General features: G+C 48.9%; 1 protein-coding gene across 3 annotated transcripts in view; it reads right to left on the bottom strand.

Moving 5' to 3' along the window:
• Nucleotides 1–417: 417 nt before the first annotated feature.
• The window catches only part of FOXO3 (forkhead box O3), a 109,804-nt gene continuing 90,614 nt past the window's right edge, over nucleotides 418–19,607 (bottom strand). For 2 of the 3 annotated variants that reach the window (XM_036414984.2, XM_045572780.1), the window contains exons 3-4: nucleotides 16,859–18,297; nucleotides 418–5,026 (exon numbers count right to left, since the gene is read on the bottom strand). In XM_036414984.2, coding sequence (XP_036270877.1) covers nucleotides 16,894–18,297 — 1,404 coding nt within the window. In that variant the 3' untranslated portion in view covers nucleotides 418–5,026; nucleotides 16,859–16,893. Of the gene's footprint in view, nucleotides 5,027–16,359; nucleotides 16,573–16,858; nucleotides 18,298–19,607 lie in introns of those variants that run through there. The other variant, XM_036414985.2, reaches the window with a different exon arrangement.

The following is a 19,607-nucleotide window of genomic DNA, read 5'->3' on the forward strand; positions in this document are numbered from 1 at the left end:
GATAAGCAGGAGGGCACGGCCCATGACCAATGTTCGTCGGCCAGACTCACATGAAGACTCTCATTAGGGCTCAACTCTGACAGGTCAAAACCTCTGATGCTTAGTGAAGGCAGAGAACCTAGGACCCGCCTCCCTGCTCAAAAGCTCCCCCAGGCAACATGACTCAGTGCACAGCCACAATGGCCACCGATCTGCTCTTACTGAACCGCCTGGTTGTCTGTGGAGATCAGAAGTGGGCCAGAGAAAAGGTCTGCTGGACTCACGGGGTTGATCTCAGGATAGCGGCACGTGGCTTTGTGCCTCTCCCAGCCTGTGAGGTCCCCGCACGCTCGGGAGGACTGTGAGACAAAACCCGGCTATTTCACTCCTGGAGTTAGAGAAAGGGGGAGGGAGAACAAAAGACTTCTTGGAGCAAAGTAAAGTGTCATCGATGCTTTATTTACATGCGTCAACATCTCCTTTACAAACTAGATTATGGTTTTAAATGGAACACACAAGGGAATATGTACAAATGCCAAGGAAAGCAAGGACTGTGTCTCTATTTCATTTGGAAAGGGGCAGGTTCCCAAATCAAACTGGCTCTGATTCTTGAAAAGAAAGATGGCAGAGTTATTAATTCACGGCAACATATGGCTAGACAAAATCCTCAGTAAGATGCAGCGGCATAGTGCTTGCTTTGGAAGAGAGGACGAGGCGCTTCAAACCGAAGTACTGACTGCATGCCTCTCTGGGTTTTGAACGTGGCCACAGGCCATAGTGAAGTCTAGTTGTATGTGGTATGAGCAAGAAATTGGAACAGATAAGACAGTTTTACAGATACTGTATACAGGTGTTTTTTTTCCCATTCATGCAACTTTTTTTTTTTTTCTTAAAAAAAGTTCAACATGTGAAGCCAAAAAACGCACAATACATTTTTAAAAAATATTAACTAAATTTTCTGGTCCTCCTTCACACCTGTTTACATCTCGCGTGTACGTCATGTGCTAGGACAAGTACACCAGAGAAGACTGATTGCCAGGCAATGAGATACTTTTGGAGAAATCGGTGACCAGACACACGATTTTTAAAAGCAGCCGCACGTGTACTTCTGGAGTGTGGCAGAGGCTTTGTCACCTACCATTCCCCAAAGGAAAAATACATACAAAATTAGACAAGAGGAAAAGTTCTTCATTCATTACAACTGCATAAAACGTTACCCACTAAAGATTTAGATAAAAAATAATAGATTCTTCAATTCCCTGGGCATCTGCTCTCAGACCTCACTGGACAGGCACGACCTCACAAGGCCTTCGCTTTGCCTGCCACCACGAGAGGCTGGCTTTTTCGTACCTCTTCGCCAGTGATTGCATTTTTTTTTTTTAATTGCTTCTCTTAATAATAATAATAAAAAACACCACAATGCCTAATCATACCATGTTCCTCAAATACAGCAGGAAATGGGAAACCAGAGGTCAGAGCTGCCAGGGTTTTGTTCTGCATTCGGAGAGAAAGGGCAACCTTTTTAGTTTCCCTCCCCGGCCTTGGCATCCATGCTGGAAACAGAGCTGGCTATGTGACCGCGTTTCTTCTGACAATCCTAAGATCCGAATGTTCCTCCTTCTTTACGTGGGGAGGGGTTCACGAGGTGGTGAAGTCTGTGCCTACCCTCGTGGCCAGGTTTGGAAGCCTCCTGAAAGGATACCTGAGACTGGGCATTGTCTGTCCTGGGCAGTGAGCTCAGGGAGGGGAAGTGACACATATGTAATGTCAAAACTCAACACCACACGCACAAAGTCCTCCTCGTGCCACACGTGCCTGCACAACACTCCCGCGGGCAGGAAGTGTGCTTTAGCAATCACGGCAGAGGATGTGCGAGGGGAAACATTCACAGTTGGCGGGGCACCCGGCACCGGCACTCGGTCCCCACTCCGGGGCGGTGAAAGCTTGTGAGAAAGCTCTTCTCCGGCTTTGGTAAAAGGCTCTGGAGTCCTGAGGAGAACAGCAGAGCCACAGGACACGTCATGCTTTCTACATCAGTCACTCTTCTACTTTCCCATCAGGAAGGGGAAGGCCTCCCGGAGCAGCTGATTTGGAGGCCGAGGGTAGCCTCAGCGTTCTCACCAGGATGCAGCCATGACAGCAGCCGGCCCTGGAGGCCACTGAGCGTTCCTCTGAGGTGCTCCGAGGTGAGGGGCCCACAGCACTCAGAACCCCACATGGTGGCCAACAGGTGGTCCTTCCTGAAAGCAGGTCTGGATGTATCGGTGAGAGACAGAGGGCTGGTGTGGACCTCTGCCCAGTCTGACCACGTTAGCACCTGCTGGCCTGGGGGAGGCTGGCCTCCGGATGGGTGGGCTGCTGGGATCTTGGGTGGGCCTAATTATCCCATCTGACCTTCTCCTGGGACTGATGCTGGCACTTGACTTTACCCTGACAGCTCTCCACAACTCTCTACATGTAGATGCGGTAACAACAACAAAAATAATCCAGGCACCCCTTCCCCTCCGTTTTCCTGCTCTGCTCTGCGGCTGCCCTGCTCTCGGCCCGCTCTGTCCCTCCCCCATCTGGTTTAAATTATAATCTCATTCTGGGGTGCTCTGGGAGACATTCTGCCTGAAACCCAACAAAATTGGGGGACAAGAGAATAAAGGAGATGTCACATGTCTGAAAAGAATGCAACATTTAAAGTCACAACGCATTTGAGGGTTGCCTTGCTTGCTCCCAATGTAGCTCCCAGGGTTTGTAAAACTGCAAAGGCAAATAGCTGTTTGGTTAGTTTGCTTGTTTCTCTGAACTCAGAGGAGAGATTCTCAGGGCTCTCGTGTTGGAAGCACTTTGGATTCTCCCTTGTATACAACACCCCTCCATGCCTCCCTCCACAGGCTGCTGCCACTGTCTCTGAGCTACACTCCGCAGTGCTGCCTGGGACCCAGGGAGGCAGCCCTCTCTCGCTGACTCCGGACAGTTCTTGTGCACAGCAGACGACCAAAGAACCAAGGAAGCGGCTAGCGTTCTATGAAGGAATATAGTAAGCAGAAGTCTGCCTCACTGACAGGCAGACCATGTGAACAGAATACATTTTCTAAAAATTATACATACTTTTAAAATGAAGATTATAAACGTGTAGCAGTTTAGAAAAAGCGATATGGCTACCGGTCTGCTATAACCACAACGGCACTACCATGTACAGATCCAGTAAAAGGCAAGGCGAAACCAACAGGACCATTGTTCAAACGTGACGACAACCCAAGCGAGGTGGGAGAGACGCGTGACAATACCAAATGGAACTTCCATTCCGCGAGGAGCCGTTATCGCCACCACCATCACCCCCAGAGGAACTACAGAGCGAAGGTGCAGCCCCTGCACCCACCGCCTGGCAGCCGGTGGTGGGTGCAGGGGGTCGGGCGGCACGTCTGTGTGGGTGGAGGGGAGTCGGTGCCCACTGCACGGTGTGAGCGTCGGCGAGAACGCATGCGGGGAGGTCTGTGCTGAAATACTAGCCTGTATTCCTAACGTCCATGCAGAATGCTCCATTTCCGTACTGTACATGATAAAATGTATTTATACACTTATATGCCTAGTGCATTTTATGCAAAGAAAAGAGTCTTCTTATATCACTTTGGAGAAGTATGCATGTGCTGTGCTAAATCAGAGCGTTACACCAGTTTCTTGTGTACCAAAGGTGTTCCCAAACTAGTCTGTGTCTACCAAAGAAGGTTAAGCAGTATAGTCACACGTTCCTGGTTAAACAGAAAGCACCTATACAGCACCGTAACTTTTTTGAAAACAAAACGCAATGAAATCCATAGAAGCAGGAAAGTGGGGGGGGGGGGGGGGGTTAAGTCAAAACTGCCCTACCTTGTACATCCATTGTGTCACTTGGACAATTACCATCTAGGAATAATATAGAGGGGGGAAAAAACCCAGTTTGTATGCTATTGCCTCTCACTCACACACATCTAGTAGATCAGATGACACAGTACAAGGCTGGAGATTATCGAGGGTGTGTGCTAGGTCTCTCCTGACTCGGGTTTGGACTGTTCACCCATGTCTCTCTGTCGGCTTGATGCTCCCCTGCGAGTTCATTTCTTCTGCAAAGCAAAACAGGACTCCTTTTTTTTTTCTTTTCTTTTCTCCTTATAACTAAATCCTTTCATGGCATTTGGCAATTAGTGGACAGCCGAGCTGATGTCTTTCTTGAAAAAAACCTATTTCCTAACCAACATCATTGTTCACTGCATTAGGTCACGATACTGACAGGGGACCACAAACCCTGACGTGGCCCCTGCAGCCCAGGTGCTGGGGTCGCGTCCCCCGACTGCCCTGACTCGGAACCGAAGCACACGGGGCTGGTGGCCTGGTCTGTTGGCTTTCCCTCCGCAGGGCTCGGTCCTGGATGGGTGCGCGCAGCGAACAGTTGTGCCATTGTTCGGTTTTTAGAAAAGGATCCTTTTCTACCAGACAAAAGAAGAAAGAACATCCCCCTCGCGCTTATGTAATCTGTTCGTTTATGGAGTTCCAGGGCGCAGCCGCTCCTGCTGCCCAAAGCCAGAATGGGAACGGGTGGTACGTTTTTCCCTTCTGTTTTTTACATTTGCCTAGGGAAGAATGGTTAACATTTTAACAGAAAAAAATACCGCAAGTTAATGCAAGTGAGAAAACTCAGAAAGCCAAAGGAAAACAAACACACAACAACACTTAAAAACATCCCATACACCATCGTGATAGGAGAACACCACAGAATCGCCCCCGGGGGCCCTGGTGCGCTCTGGCCGAGGCGGGCGGTGCTGGCGGGGGCTGTCCTGCGCGGGCAGGCGGGCGGCGCATCGTCAGGTACGAGGAAGATGTGCATACTTTGTGGAGAGAGTTCTGTTCCAGGGTGAGTGCTTCATCCAGGGGGGGGGGGGGGGGCATTAACAGTCTCTGCTGGGCCGGGAGGATGGCGTGGGGCTCACAAAGGGGTAAGCTGTAAACGGTGTCACTGTCCATTGCTGAGAGCAGATTTGGCAAAGGGTTTTCTCTGTAGGTCTTGTGTCAGTTTGAGGGTCTGGAGGAGGAAGAAAGAAAACCAGAGATGATTAGAGACGTCCGGATGGCGAGAGGGGCAGGCACCTCGCGGTCACCCGCCATCGGCCTCCCAGGACCCGCCCGCCTCCGAGCCCAGGGCACGCTCAGTGAAGCTGTTCGAGGTTACACCAGCTTCGAAGGCCTCAGACCCCGAGGATGAAGCATGGGGATGTCAATTTGCCTATTTCTCTGCTTGGTTACAAAACGTTCTCGAGTTTGCCAAAGCTCAAAGGAGATGTGGGGTCGTTCACTTGGGAGGTTTACAAAGACGAGAATGTAGGGGTGTTTTGATGTTAGGGATGTTGGGGGTGCAGCTGGGATGTTGCTCTAGAGTTCTGGGCCCGGGATTCCCTGGGAGACAGGACTTTTATGCTAAGCCCAGGGAAGGGGTCACCCTAAGCGGACCAGCTATGCTCTTCTGGGGTCTCTCCCACTGGCGCTGAGGACTCTGCTTACCACCCTTCCATGAAGACCCCCAAACCAGGGGAGGAATGGTCACTTTCCACAAAAGCTTAAATAAGTCTACACTGCTGGGCGGGAGTCATCTTGACTCCCCTATTAAAAAAGGAGTACGTGGGCTGTCTTAGGAATTTGGTTTTTATATTAAAAATCTACTGAGGCAGCTGAGCCAGTGGTTGAGTGTCGACCCATGAACTGAGAGGTCACCAGTTCGATTCCCAGTCAGGGCACATGCCAGGGTTAAGGGCTCCATCCCTGGTGGGGGGATGTGCAGGAGGCAGCCGATCCGTGATGTTTTTCTCTATCCCTTCCTCTCTCTAAAAAAAACCCACCCCAATTAAAAAAAAACAAAAAAACTACCGAGGTTGAAAAATATATCGTACACATATGACAAAAAACCACCTCTCATAAAACATCCCTTTAACGATTAACATTATTATTTTGTCTCTAACAGTATTCAGTGGTAAGGCACAAAAGAGGTCCTCTCAGAGGATCTAATTTACCAAGTTTTATCAGATTTCATTGCGACGACGGAGCCTGGAAAAGTGAGAGGTTATTTTATAAAGTATAGCTGATCCCTGAACAATGTGGGATTTTGGGCGTCAAGCTCCCAATGCAGTAAAAAATCCAGCTAGGCTCTAGACGGTTTGGCTCAGTGGACAGAGCGTCAGCCTGCACACTGGAGTCCTGGGTTCGATTCCCGTCAAGGGCACATGCCCATGTTGCGGCTCTGTCCCCGCCAGTGTGAGGTGTGCAGGAGGCAGCCAATCGTTGATTCTCTCTCATCATTGATATTTCTATCTCCCTCTCCCTCTTCCTCCCTCCCTGAAATCATATATATATATATTTGGGAGACCTTTGACTACCCAAAATAACTAATAGCCAATAACATAAATAGTTAATTAACACATAACTTGTAAATTATATGTATTAATATGCTGTACTCTCACAATAAAGTCAGCTAGAGGAAAAAAGTTAGGAAAATCATAAGAGAAAATATGTACATATATGTATTACATGCATTCGTGACATGGCTTCAAAAATTTATTTTTACATTCCTAAGCTATGTGGTTCATCTGCAAGTATTTTCAAATTGCGGCAAATCTCCAAAAACATTTTCCCAATATATTTACTGAAAAAAATCCACGTATAACTGGGTCCGTGCAGTACAAGCCCATGGTGTTCAAGGGTCCACTGTATAGAGATGTAGCCATAGGAACTGACATGATAGGTCTCTAGACGTAAAACTGTTTATGGAGACAGTGTCAGCTGTTGTGGTAGTAAAAAAATGGCTCCAGGCCAAAAAACGGAGAGAAAAGTGGTAGCAAAGCAACATGAACTCCAGATCTGCTCCCCAGATAAGGTGAGCCAGTAATGAAAAATGCATCAATAAGCCCGATCACACACACGGACATCTGCTCCCCCTCCTCAGAGATACCATCGTGAGCTCATGCGGAGTTTTCACAAGTGCGCTTGTGACTTCATCTCTTCTGTGACTGCACCAGTTGGCAGCCTGACCGTTCACTACGGATGTGCCAAACCCAAACGATAGCCGGGCTTGGTATGTGTAATGTTACACACCCTTGGTCACAGCTCCCCGGGTCACAGCCCCAAAGACAAGGACTGAGGTTGCTTTACCGGCAGCAGAGACAAAAGCAGGAAAAGAAGGCCTGTCTTCCCCCACCTGCAGCACTTGGTTTCCCCAGCAGACGGCTTTTCTGGAGCTATTCCTTGCTTTGTTAGGGTAGGAGACAATTTACCCTGGACTACAAAATAATGGCCTGTTGATTTCAGAGGGGAAAGGCTAAACAAGACACCAGATCTGTATCTGTGAGGAACTGAGCCTTCAAGAGCTGGTGGGATTACAGCACCTCCACCCTGGACCCCTGAGGCATGAACAAAAGCGGGTGTGAGTAGGGCTCTTTAGACGGGGATTTGGTTTTCTCCTTCACAATAACACTTAATAAACCACAACCTAACATCACTATGCAATTAGTCATCAGGGGACTTTGGTCCCCAACTCTCCACCCTGAACTACCAAGGGAGAAGCTTTGAAGTGTCACCTAATTCAGACCCCATCCCCCGGTTCCCTTTGGTGTTAATTATCCAGCTGGGATGGTGACACATTTCTTCCACACGTACACAGGCCAAGCACACAGCTTGCTCTGATGTTGGCTCAGCACAGGAAGGAAGGAGGTGGAGGGCCCCAATAGGGCATCATTCTGGGCAGAACAGGCATCTGCCCTGAAATCTGGGCAGGAGGGCCACCTGGGCACAACCAACAACAACCCTGAGGCCAAATTCCTATTCCTTCATCAAAGGCCCAGAATCTTCAGGAAACATCATTAAAAAGGAGATGGGTGGGTCTCACCTTCCCTTCTTCCTGAATGGCGCTAGGTGCTGGGGGAACCCCTCCACCCTGTCTCACAGGTGCGCCTCCCACCTGGTGCAGAAACTACCTGCGCCTGGAGAGTAAGCCAGAGAGGCCCAGGCCCAGGCCCAGGCGTAGAGGCCGCTCTCAAGCAACTTTTGTACAAAAACTCCCACTCCACACAACAGAGAGGCGACCCGTTTTCCCTGTCAGGGGAGGCAAACAAATCGTAAAATAGTGTGAAAACAGCAAGGAACCAGGTGAGTGCTGAACAGGTACATCAGCATCCTTCCGAGAGGAAAACCAGAACCAGCCTTCGTGAGGAAGGCCGGATGACCGAAAACAGCCAGAGGAGAGCAGCTCCCCACCCGCCATAGATGTACGGCCACTCTCTGGTGGGGCGATGTCCGCATGTGCATCTGACTCCACCAAGGACTGAGGGAACGAGGGAGCACGCTGAGGAGTGAGCTCAGCCGCTGAGCTGGGAATGTAATGACTCTCGGGTTAGGTACAAGTCTCCTGGATTTCAGTGAAGACCCCACTCGGTTCTTACGGTGTCTGAAGAGGGATGTCGTAGTTCACTGTGAGGCTCGCGTGGATAAGCTAATGCTCTGCTAAGTTTAAAAACACGTCAGATGAAGCAAAACTTGTAAGGGAAAGAAAGCGTACAGCTGAAGGGAATTACAGCTATCACTTTACAGTTCCTAGGCAACAGGCCAACGAGCAAGAAATATGGAAATGTGCTGTCCCGTCAGTGACTTTCATTATCAGGAGAAGATCCCCCTCTCTCCCTCCCTGCCCAATAAATAAGTTTGAAACTGGGCTGTTGATGCAAGGAAAACACAACGGGGAGGCCCCAGGAGGAGGCCCATGGACGCTGTCATCTGGCCGCTGGTGAGAGTCAGTCCCTCTATCGTCTTGGCATCTGTAGGGAAGGCAAGTTTCTGCCTAATTAGCACCACTAGATCACATGGTGTTCCAAGAACGGGCAACGCCCCCAAAAAACTCGGCACAAAACATAACAAACCAATCAACTTTCATCTGGGAATAAAAACATCGATGTTCCTACTGCCGTCTTCCCACAGAGTGACTCCCAGGTGGCGGATCTGGGTTTTCCAGTCTGTTTTTTTTTTTTTTTTTATCTTCCCGGCAGAGAAGAAAAGAACAGGACCCCAATACCAAATATGTCCCCAGAGGGGGGAAAAAGGAGACATCCACAAGCCCAGGAAGGTTATCGATTGCTCTCCTTGCTACAACGAAAATGTGCCGGAGGAAAGTCTGCCCGGAAAATAAAATCAAACACCCTTTCCCTCACTCTTGAAACATTCGGATAATTTAAAGCCAAACTGGCAACCCCGGGGGCAAGCCGGGGACTATAAATATGAGCGTTCGGGACAGAAAAGAAAACGAATGGACGCTCACACAGCCTGACAGTGGAGTTCGGAGAGCAGGGCTGCATTTCAGAGCGTGGCTGTTTCTGCCCGCCTGCCACCCCCTCTGCGCTGCCCCCGAGGGAGCCGGGGGTCACCCCATTCACAATGAGCCATAGCCACCTGCCCGCACCCACCAAGGATTTTATAGCTGGTGTCACCCTAGGAAAAAATAGCATTTTTTTTTTTTTGGGGGGGGGGTCCTTGGGTAAGGCAGCCACATGTATTTTTGGAACACGCAAATGGAGGCAGTTCCCTTGGAGGTCACCTTCACAGGCAGAGCATGCAGCAGCTCCAGGCAGCGTGTGCACGGACACACCACTGGCTTCATCTGGTGATTTTCCAGTGTCTTCCAGGTTGGAGTGGGGGATAAAGAGGATCCAGGGAGGTGCCTGGGGCCACGCACAGGGCCTGGGGGGTTACAACCCAGCCTTGGCCTGTGCTGCTGGCCGAGCAGAGCGGTCCTCCGTGACGGCCAGAGAAGGGACGTGGGAGGGGCCGCTCCGGAGAAATACTTTTTGGCAAGCGCTGTCAACTTGCCGGTTTAGACAGGAAAGGCCGATGACGGAAGCAGAACAGGTAGGTACGGGAGCTCTGGCCAGGCTGGAGGCTGATCTGCATTCAGTTGAGGCGCCTCCCAAAAGGGAAACTCACGTTTCCAGGAAACACAGCCCATAGGCTCTGGTGTTTTCTGATGGGCAGGGAAACGCTCTCACGTGAGGAAAGTGAGGATGTTACAGGGATGCTTAAAATACGCTTCTTGTGGCAAAGGGGGCCCTTAGGGAGATACTGGGAAGACACTCATCTATATGCACTCTATATATGTGTGTGTGTGTGTGTGTATACATATATACACACACACACACACATAAATATAGCTTAGTTTGTGTACAGAAAAGCGTGTCTTGTGTAGGTAGGTACGCCTTCTGCCACTCCCCAGTAACTTCTGGGCTTTTTCGAGGTGGCAGGGGGAGCCTGCCCGTGAAGGCTGGTGACAGGCCTCTACAGAGCCTTTGCTTCCAGGACGCGTCCAAACCTCGAGCCAGTGTGGGTGCCCTCCTGCCCGCCTTGGCGCTGTGCTGACAGGGCACAGGGAACACGGGAGAGAAGCCACCGTCCTCACCCTTCACAGCTAGAGCAGGGGGGACCTGCAGCGAGGCCGACACTGCAGGGAACGTCCCACCTGAAATTATATCGGGGCAGGGATCACACCAACCAATATTCGTTGTGTACGGTGACTGACATGGCACAAATGTATGGATCCATCTACTATCAGTAACAAAATGGCAGAGGCCTCCTATTTCCTTAAGATTCTTAGATTTTCAAACCACACAGAACAGCATGTGAAGTTTCTTACAATGTCCTTTTAAAGAACCATCTTTAAGGCAAATGCCTTGAAGGGGCATGTGGACCTTCTTGGGCTCACGGCCAATGAACCCTAGTCTAACATCCCCACACCTCTGCTGGCCGAGGCCTATGGGGTCAGGCTCTGAGGCCCTTACCTGGGCCTTGTGAACAGACTTCCTGACGGGAACCAGGAAGGAGCTGAAAGGAGTGACTCAAGGGAAAATCAAGATCAGCAGAGAGACCAAGAACCATCCTGCTACCAGGGGTCTAGCCAGGAGCACCGATTCCTGGAGTGAGATAAACCTGCATTGTGTGTGGCATGCGTGACCCTTACCTCCCTGCTCAGCCTGACAGCACTGCGGTGCCGAGTGCCTGGACCTCCTTTCCCGGGCCCCAGCCACGGGGCAATCTGGATTGAGTGGGGCTGGATGGGGAGTGCTCTGGCTTGAGGCACTCAAGAGGCAGGCAAAAGGGTCACCTTCGAACAAGTCTACCAGCCAGAACTTTCTGATTACTTACAGATATGCCGGGCTGTCTTGTTTTCTGATCAACTGGACACACCAATGACCAATGGAAGTTCCAATGAAGTACAGAGGCATGGATATAAATGGAGACCCCCGTGGATTTCAACCTTAGAACCTCTGGCCTTCTCTTCTTGGCCATTAATTTCCCCCAAGGAGTCAAATCCAACACTCCACACAGACATGATTAAAAAAAAAAAAAAAAAAGTATGTTCCAAGCTTCTTCATGAGAGAGAAAAAGAGACAAAAGGAGAGAGAAATGGGAGGGGAAGGAAGGTGGAGGGAGAAGACATACTGATATGCAAACCTTCAATCAAGCCAAGACTGCCAATTAAAGTTTTATCCTTCAGAACCCTGGAATTAACTCGGAGCCCTTCATGACTAAGTAATCATCATCCTTTAATGCACGAATGTTATAGATTTCAGCACACACAGAAAGAGGTTCTTAAAACAACAGAATATCTAGAATTACAGAGGAAAGTCCACATCTGTTAGTGGGAAGAGAAAGAAAGAAAACACCAGAAGCCAAGGGCACAGGCGCTCGCCACAGAGGGATGCGCTTCAGGAACAGACTTGTCTTGCTTCTCTGATGTCTTGAACCAAATTCTTTTCCTTCAAACTATAGGACCTGTGGTCTTAGGAAGCCCCTGAAGAAATCCTGCCCTGGAGCATTGCCGAAAAGGGTCAACCACCCCCTTGATCACCGTGGACTCTTGGCCTTTCTGCCCTTGCTTCTTACGGAGTTTTTATTGGGTCGGCAGCTAAGTAATTGCGGGTTTCACACATATATGGCTTCAGTTGAATTTTTAGGTTTGCAGATGTAGTACAAATGTAAAACACATTTTGTTATTTGATAATTGGCTATTCAGCTGTTAATCAGTAAAAAAAGTTTTTTGATCTGTTTTGTAGTTTTTGTTTGGCGTTCGTTGAAAAATGGAAAATCAAAAGGAACATTTTTGTCATATTTTGCTTTTTTATTTCCACAAAGGGAAAAACGTATCCCAAGCTCATAAAAAGTTATGTGCTGTTTATGGTGACGAAGCCTTAAAAGAACGCAAAATGGGAGGCCTCATATTAGTCACAAGTGCTCAAGAAAAGCCTGAATTCATTAAATGAAATTCATTTATTGAACACCTACAGTGCACTGGGCACAGGGCATGGAGGTAAATAAAACAGGCATTCTCCCTACCCCTAAGAAATGCATAACCTGGTTGGAGAGGTGGAGCAGTGGTGGTAGTGAGGAAAAGACTGCCTTCCATGCAAGGTTGAAGCAAAGGACCCACAGTAATCTTACATGCTTGGTTTTCTGGGACAAACTTGCTTTCAAATGTCCTATTCCATTCTCACATGGTCTGTTTTTGTTTGGGGAATAAAAACGTAGGCCCTCGTACTTCGGGAGCTCCGTAAGACCAAGAGGCCAGAGTCAGACTCACTCCAGATACTGGTTTCTGTAAAGAGCCCTCAGGACACTTGCTTTAGTTTATGTCTGATTTCTAGAGCAGGCTCATCACAGCTGGACATGAGCCAGCCACCCACTTCAGCTCACTGTCCCTGGGGCTCTGCTCTGAAACATTCTTTATTAGATGTTGAATATTGAGCATTATGAACACTCTAAAAAGAAGCATTTAAAGGGAGCTTAAAGTTTTTAAGAATTTCTAGTGGTAATTCTGGTGATTTTTCACCCCATTTATTTATGCTCCACATAAGCTCTATGAGTGGCCAAAAGAGACCTTCCAGAAAGCCACTTATAAATGCAACTGCTTGAAGTGAGAGTCACACATGCTCTGTCCCCATGCCTAGCCGGCGGCAAGTGACCACGGGTGCCCTGGGAAACTAGCAGGCCCGGGAAGAGCGGCCCAAGTGCGATGTCCCTGCTTTCCAGGGAAATGAATTCATGGGAGGAGTGTACCGGCCTCTACACAGAAAACCCCTTTTGACAGCTGTATCAATTTTCCTTCACTGCTGTCACCAAGATCCAGGCAGCCACTCTCTCCCTGAATGGCACTTCAGATGTGGGGCTTTGTAACAAGGTAAGAATGAAGAGCCTGGCAGATGCGGAGTGCTTGAGGCTGGTGCATTGTAACCAAAGACCAGACTACAGCAGCAGTGCAAAAACACAATATGTACAATCTCTGTGCAATATGTACAATTTTCATACTTACCACGTGCTACATTCCCTGACACAGAAATGCCTACACTGAGGAAACAGTCCGTACTGCCTGCATTTGGTTAGAATTAGTCCTCTCTCTCAACATGAATAAAGACATAATAGAATCACATCATTCAAAGTTAACTCTAGCAAGTACCAAAGATGCCCTCCTTTTGGGAACTAGCCTAAATGTAAATAAATGCATCATGGCCTCCAAAGCTGGAGCCTGCGGTCTCCACACTGGTTCACCACTGTTTCTTTATATTTCTACTAGTGGCCTGGTGCACGAAATCTGTGCACATTAAAAGAGAATTAGAGGAAATATTTTAATATTGCTATTTGCCCTTTCTCTATAATAGAAGTGTCAGAGATGAAAGAAAATTAGTAAAATGTGTATGAAAATCTCCCTCCTATCAGAGTTTGGGGTGCATCATGGGACCCGGAGTCAAGTCAGGGGGGCTTGGCCTCAGGTTCTCCCCTGCCCTGGTGCGAGGGCCCAACAACAATTTTCATATTAGCTCTTTATTATATAGGATACCATCGTGTACCTCTAGTTAGGACCATTTCACAGACAGATGTTAGGTTTCAGGTTGAAAATTATACATATGATCCTGTCCTCTTTCCACAGACGAGAAACCTTCAATTCTAAGAGACTCATCAGTGTCATGACCAGTGACAGAAACAGAAAGAAAACTACCCTTCTCCTCTTCCATCAGGGCTATTTCCTGGTTGATGTTATCAAAAAGTGGATTGAAACTAAATCCTGGGCTGCTCCCTAATGGAGGGGGATCTTCAAATGCCAGAAGATGAAGATGAATGAAAGAGCTTGTGGAATTAAGTATCTTCTGACATCAAAACTACAGTGAGATGGATGCTGCTTTCCCTTCGAGCAGACATGTGTCACACGCAGGAGGGCTTATTAGAAGCTCAGCTTTGCAACCACTACGGTCATCACTCACCGACATCTTGCTGCCAATTTGTATGTTTCTTCACCAAGTTTTATGAGTGCCTGAGAGAGGGCAAAACCCTTTACACCCCAGAAGCTGGCACTCATGGAAAGATATGGCTCCCCTTTTCTCTTCCAGATGGACCCACAGGCTGAGGGATTTTACATGTGGTCTGAGTGAATGACATATGGGCAATGCCAGCTCTCCAGAGAAGCATCTCACCACAGTTCTCCAGCAAGGCTGTGCACTGGGCCGGCTGCTCTATAACTCGACGGCTCCAGTTCAGGCTCACATGACCTTCAGTTAGCAAGTCAGGAAGTGAGTGTGCAGAACACAAGACTTCTGGTTTAGAGAAGTCATTACAGAACATCTCTTGGAAACCTTGGGTACTTAATGTGGGTGAGGTGAGGCCTGACACTGTGACCTCAGGTCTGTTTTTTTCAATTTAGGAACCTTCACTATAGCAACAGCCACAAGTTTAAAAGTAAAGAACACACATCAGGCCACACGTGCTCCTGGCTGCCTAGAGGAGCCATTCATGTCAAAGCAAAATGGAAACTCTAAACCCAGAAACCAGGCTCCCTCAAAGTACTCCCAAACCCCCGTTCTCCATGACGTTTCTTCATTCATGTTTTTAAAACTTAAGGACTAAATCTCCCTTAAAATATGTTTATACAATCTTTTAGAATTATACAAACACTAAAAGGTCTGCTATTCAACTTAATGGAAAATCTTCACTGACAAAAATCGGTAGTACATTTTCTTCTGCACTTACTCTTTTTAATGAACTAGAAAGTGGCCTCCTTACAACTACACCAAAATGAAAACATCTTGTGTCTCTTGAAGCCACAATTGCATTCCTCTTCTTAAAGGAAGACAAATTCTTTATTCTTCTAAAAGGCCAAGGATCCAAATTTCTCAAGGCCAGCCTCCACCACCGGAGTTCTGGTATGTCCTAAACTGGCTGGCACCAGAGTGTCACCCTCTTTAGCTTCCATTACAGTCTCTTTACCACCTCAATGGCTATTAAATGACTGGAAACAGATGTCTACGAGTTCCATGCGGTGCCTATGTACGCCTGGGAAAGCTGAGATGCCTTTAGCTTCACGACGCTCTTGACATTCCACTTCCTACAAGTGCTCATGAGCTGGAGCAAGCTCACTCCAGGAGACCCTTGTAGCTCCTTCACCGGGGCAGAGGGTTAAAACAAGGCTCCGCGTTTTATGCTTTGGATCCCATTTTCCTCTTATCCCATTTAAAGAAGGGCCCTTGAACATGGAAGGTCTGGGGTGCGAACCTATTAGCAGAAGACCTCAGAGCTCATCTCACTGCTGGAGGAGTAGAGTTTCAGGACAAGCTTGTCTATTATCTGCTCCTCTAGCTCCAGTTCCAAAGCACTCCCCTTTCCCTACTATCTAGTTAAAAACTTAGAAAGAACTCTTATGGCTCCAGCCATTCAAGAAATATGGATTCTGGGTCCAGCTGTGTGACCCTGGACAAACTACTTAACCTCCCTGCTTACTACTCATCTGTTAGTCGGTATGCTTATCTAATTTATACCAAACCCATTTCAGCCCACTGCAGTTTTACAGAGAACCTTCACATACCTCGGTGCATTTGATTCTTGCGATAACCCTGTAAATTAACAGCGGCTATTAGCCTTCTTTTATAAAACTGGGAATTGAGGCTCAGGGGCTGACACACTCTCAAGAGCAGCCAGGAAGCAGAATCGGACTGAACACTGAACTTCTGATGCCAATCAAATACTTTTCTTACCACATCACGCGGCATGATCTTCCCAGTTCCAATGGTACTGAAATGCCACAATTTAAAAATCTGCCACTATTCACAGCCCACATCTCTCTATTTAGAACCTGACATCATTTATACAGGGGGGAACAAGACGCCCATGAGTGAGTGCTCTGACATAAACACTCCTGTTTTCAATTGAATTCTTTTGCTCTTTTTAATGCTTAGATGCTGAATGCTCCTTAATAAAGATGCTTCGTACTATGGTGAAGAATCTAACAGATGGAAATATGCATGTATGAAAGAGTCCAGAATACATATTGTACAGTTAAATTAGAAGTACCTGCAAATCATTACTTTAATGGAAAGGAAGACGAAATGATAACATCGAAGATCAACAATAACAGTGCTGGACCCGGGAATCTAAGAACGTCCTTTGGCTGAGTCCTTAACCTTGAAGTTTGTGTGACTAAGGTCCTGCCTTCCTCCCCTTCCCTCTGCCCTCATCCATCCATCAAATAGGAGGACCAGAGTCATAGGTCAGCAAGGGTGACTGGATACAAGAATGACATTTGTGTGTGTGTGTGTGTGTGTGTATGTGTTTTCTCTTTACGGGCAAAACAATTCCTGGGCTGTCAGCTTGTGGGGAGGGGCACCTGACAGCCCTATCTGTTTTGCAGGTAGAACTGGGAGATGAGCTGTGCTGTTGTGTAAACTGTATACCCCTGCTTTACAGCTCTACGTTTCTCCATGTGGAGTCAAGTTCACACTAAAGAAAAGGCAGCCCCCCCCGGACACCCCCACTTTGTCATTAGTATGCCATAGCCCTGGGCACTAACCTGCTTTGCCCACTTCCCCTGTCCTCAGTGATCCTTCAGCCTGGCACCCAGCTCTGAGATGAGGCCTGCTTAGCACCAGTGAAGTTCCCCACGTTCAAACCAACAACGTTCTGTGTGGAGATGAGGGAATCAAAGTTAAAATCCAGCCCATCGGCATCCATGAGGTCAGTACGGATAATGGACTCCATGTCACACTCCAAGCTCCCGTTGAACATGTCCAGGTCCAGGTCGCTGGGGAACTTCTCGTGGCCCATGACGGAAAGGTTCGCACTCGTCGAGTACAGAGAGGAGCCTGAGAGAGAGTCCGAGAGGGTTTGCATAGACTGGCTGACGAGAGACTGCTGCTGGTGTTTGGCCGACCCGAGGCTGCCGGAATCGCTCAAGCCCATGGTGCTGACAGAATTCGACAAGGCACGGCTGCCGCTGAGCGCGCCCTGGGTCTGGTGCTGGTGGTGGAGCAAGTTCTGGTTGACCAAACTCCCCTGGTTGGGCTGGGCCGCGAAGGACATCATCGGGTCGTTGCGCAGCATCACGTTCCGGCGGGAGTTCTGGGCGGACACAGCGGTGCTGGCCTGAGACATCAAGGGGTCCGACTGGGTCATCATGACGTCGCTGTGGCTGAGCGAGTCTGAAGTGAGCAGGTCCTGGAGTGTCTGGGTGCCGTAGTGCGACATGGAAGAGAAGGTGGCTGGCTTGTTCTCCTGGATGGTCTGCATGGGAGACTGGCGCAGGGAGTTCAGAGACGAGGGCCCGAACACGGTGCTGTTGAAGGAGCCGGTCGGAGAGCCCAGGCCGGAGCCCTTGGCGGTGTACGGGAAGCTGGAGCTCCTCTGCATGAGCCCCGCCGCGGTGGGGGACGGCTGGGACGGCGGGAGCGGGATGTTGTCCAGCAGGTCGTCCATGAGGTTGTCGGCCAGCCCGTCGTTCAGATTCATGGTGCCTGCCATGTCGGTCAGCCGGGGCAGCTCCACGGTGCACGGCTTGCTCACGGAGGGCGAGAGGCTGGCCGAGCTGCTGTAGAGCATCGGGGAGAGGGGCGCGTCGTCGTCCTGGACTTCGTCCAGCTCGGTGCTCGCCAGGATGGGCGACAGGCGGCCGCTGACGGTGCTGGCGTTGGAGTTGGTGCGAGAGCGGAAATCCGTCCACGCGTCCAGCTCGTCGCTGCTGCGCGAGGTGGGGCTGCCGGGCCACTTGGCGAGCTGGGAGGGGCTGTCGTCGGCCGGCTCGGGAGCCGTCTGCAGGGCCGCCTTCTTCTTGGCCGCGCGGCTGCGGCTCTTGGTGTACTTGTTGCTGTTGTCCATGGAGACGGCTCGCCGGCGGGGCGCCTTCCCGCTCTTGCCCCCATCGGGGTTGATGATCCACCAAGAGCTCTTGCCCGTCCCCTCGTTCTGGACCCGCATGAACCGGCTGTGGAGCGAGAGGTTGTGTCGGATCGAATTCTGTGGAGAGAGAAGGGGAAACATGGACTATGAGCCAGAACGGTCTGAGAACCGGGCACCAAGAAGGAATAGTAGTTGATCGTACTGGTTGTTAAGTGCCTGCATGACCCTCCGTGGGGCTTGGAACTAAATGACACACTGCAAGTGGCAAGTTTCCTATTTGGGAGATGGGAGGTGGTTTCATATTCAGGACATGCTGGGACTGTATAAGCTCACTGACACAGTTTTTCACAAATCCCGAAGCCTTGCTGTCCTTTCTGTAACTGTGTTTCCTATACCAAAGTTCACACTTTGCAGCAAACCTCCCTGGCTCTCTAACGGTAATTAACCACGAAGGTGCTATTTTATTTCCCCTAGTGTACAGGCAGCATCTGCATTTTCTTAACCACATCCAGTGAACTCAGAACCGCTGTGAATTTTTACCGATGACCACCTCCTCCAGCCACAATTTTCACCCCTGACAGATGTAAGAAAAAAGCCTGGAGAGTAGGATTTGCTGAGTTGACAGAAGCAAGCAAGTCTTCCATTTGAGATCTCATTTATATGAATATTTCCCCATTCAAAGTAATGTGGTCTGAGCATAGTCACTTCCTTCACAGAGTACAGTAAGGGAAGGCAGGGGGGAGGGGGAGAGAGGAACCATACAGTGGGGAACCTGACAAATGTGATCTTAGCCAGATAATCAGGGGCAGCATCACCGGGGATAAATCATGTGATACTATCTCCTCTTGATAGGATGTGATGAAATTGCACCTTCCTTTGCTGTCTTTCTTCCAAAACCCATGACCCCTGTCTAACCATGAGAGAAAACATCAGACAGACCCCAATTAAGGGGCATTTGAAAGAGGCCTGTCCAGTGCCATAGGAGCCTAAGGAAGCATGATGACTAAGTGTGATGTGATGTCCTAGGTTGGATGCTGGAACAGATAAAGAACAGGAGGTAAAAACCAAGGCGATCTGTATCGACACTGGTCACTAGTTGTGGCAAATGTACCAAACTAATACAACATGTTAGCAGTAGGGAAAATGACATTGGGCATATGAGAACTCTATTCCAGTTTTGCAACTTTTCTGTAAATCTAAAACTATTCTAAATTTTAAAGTTTATTTTATTTTTTTTAAAGAGAAATAGGGCAAAACATCCCCTAAACACTTATGACTACACCCATCTTGCAAGAATCCCGCTGGCTTGGTAGATAAACCCAGTTGACAGGGATGACCCAGATCCAGTTTTATCTCTGCCACTGACCAGCCACGTGACCCCGAGCAAATCATGTAATCTGTCTGCTGTAGGTTCAGTAATCCATCTT

Source organism: Pipistrellus kuhlii, unplaced genomic scaffold, assembly GCF_014108245.1.
Source record: "Pipistrellus kuhlii isolate mPipKuh1 unplaced genomic scaffold, mPipKuh1.p scaffold_m20_p_5, whole genome shotgun sequence".
Lineage (NCBI taxonomy): Eukaryota > Metazoa > Chordata > Mammalia > Chiroptera > Vespertilionidae > Pipistrellus > Pipistrellus kuhlii.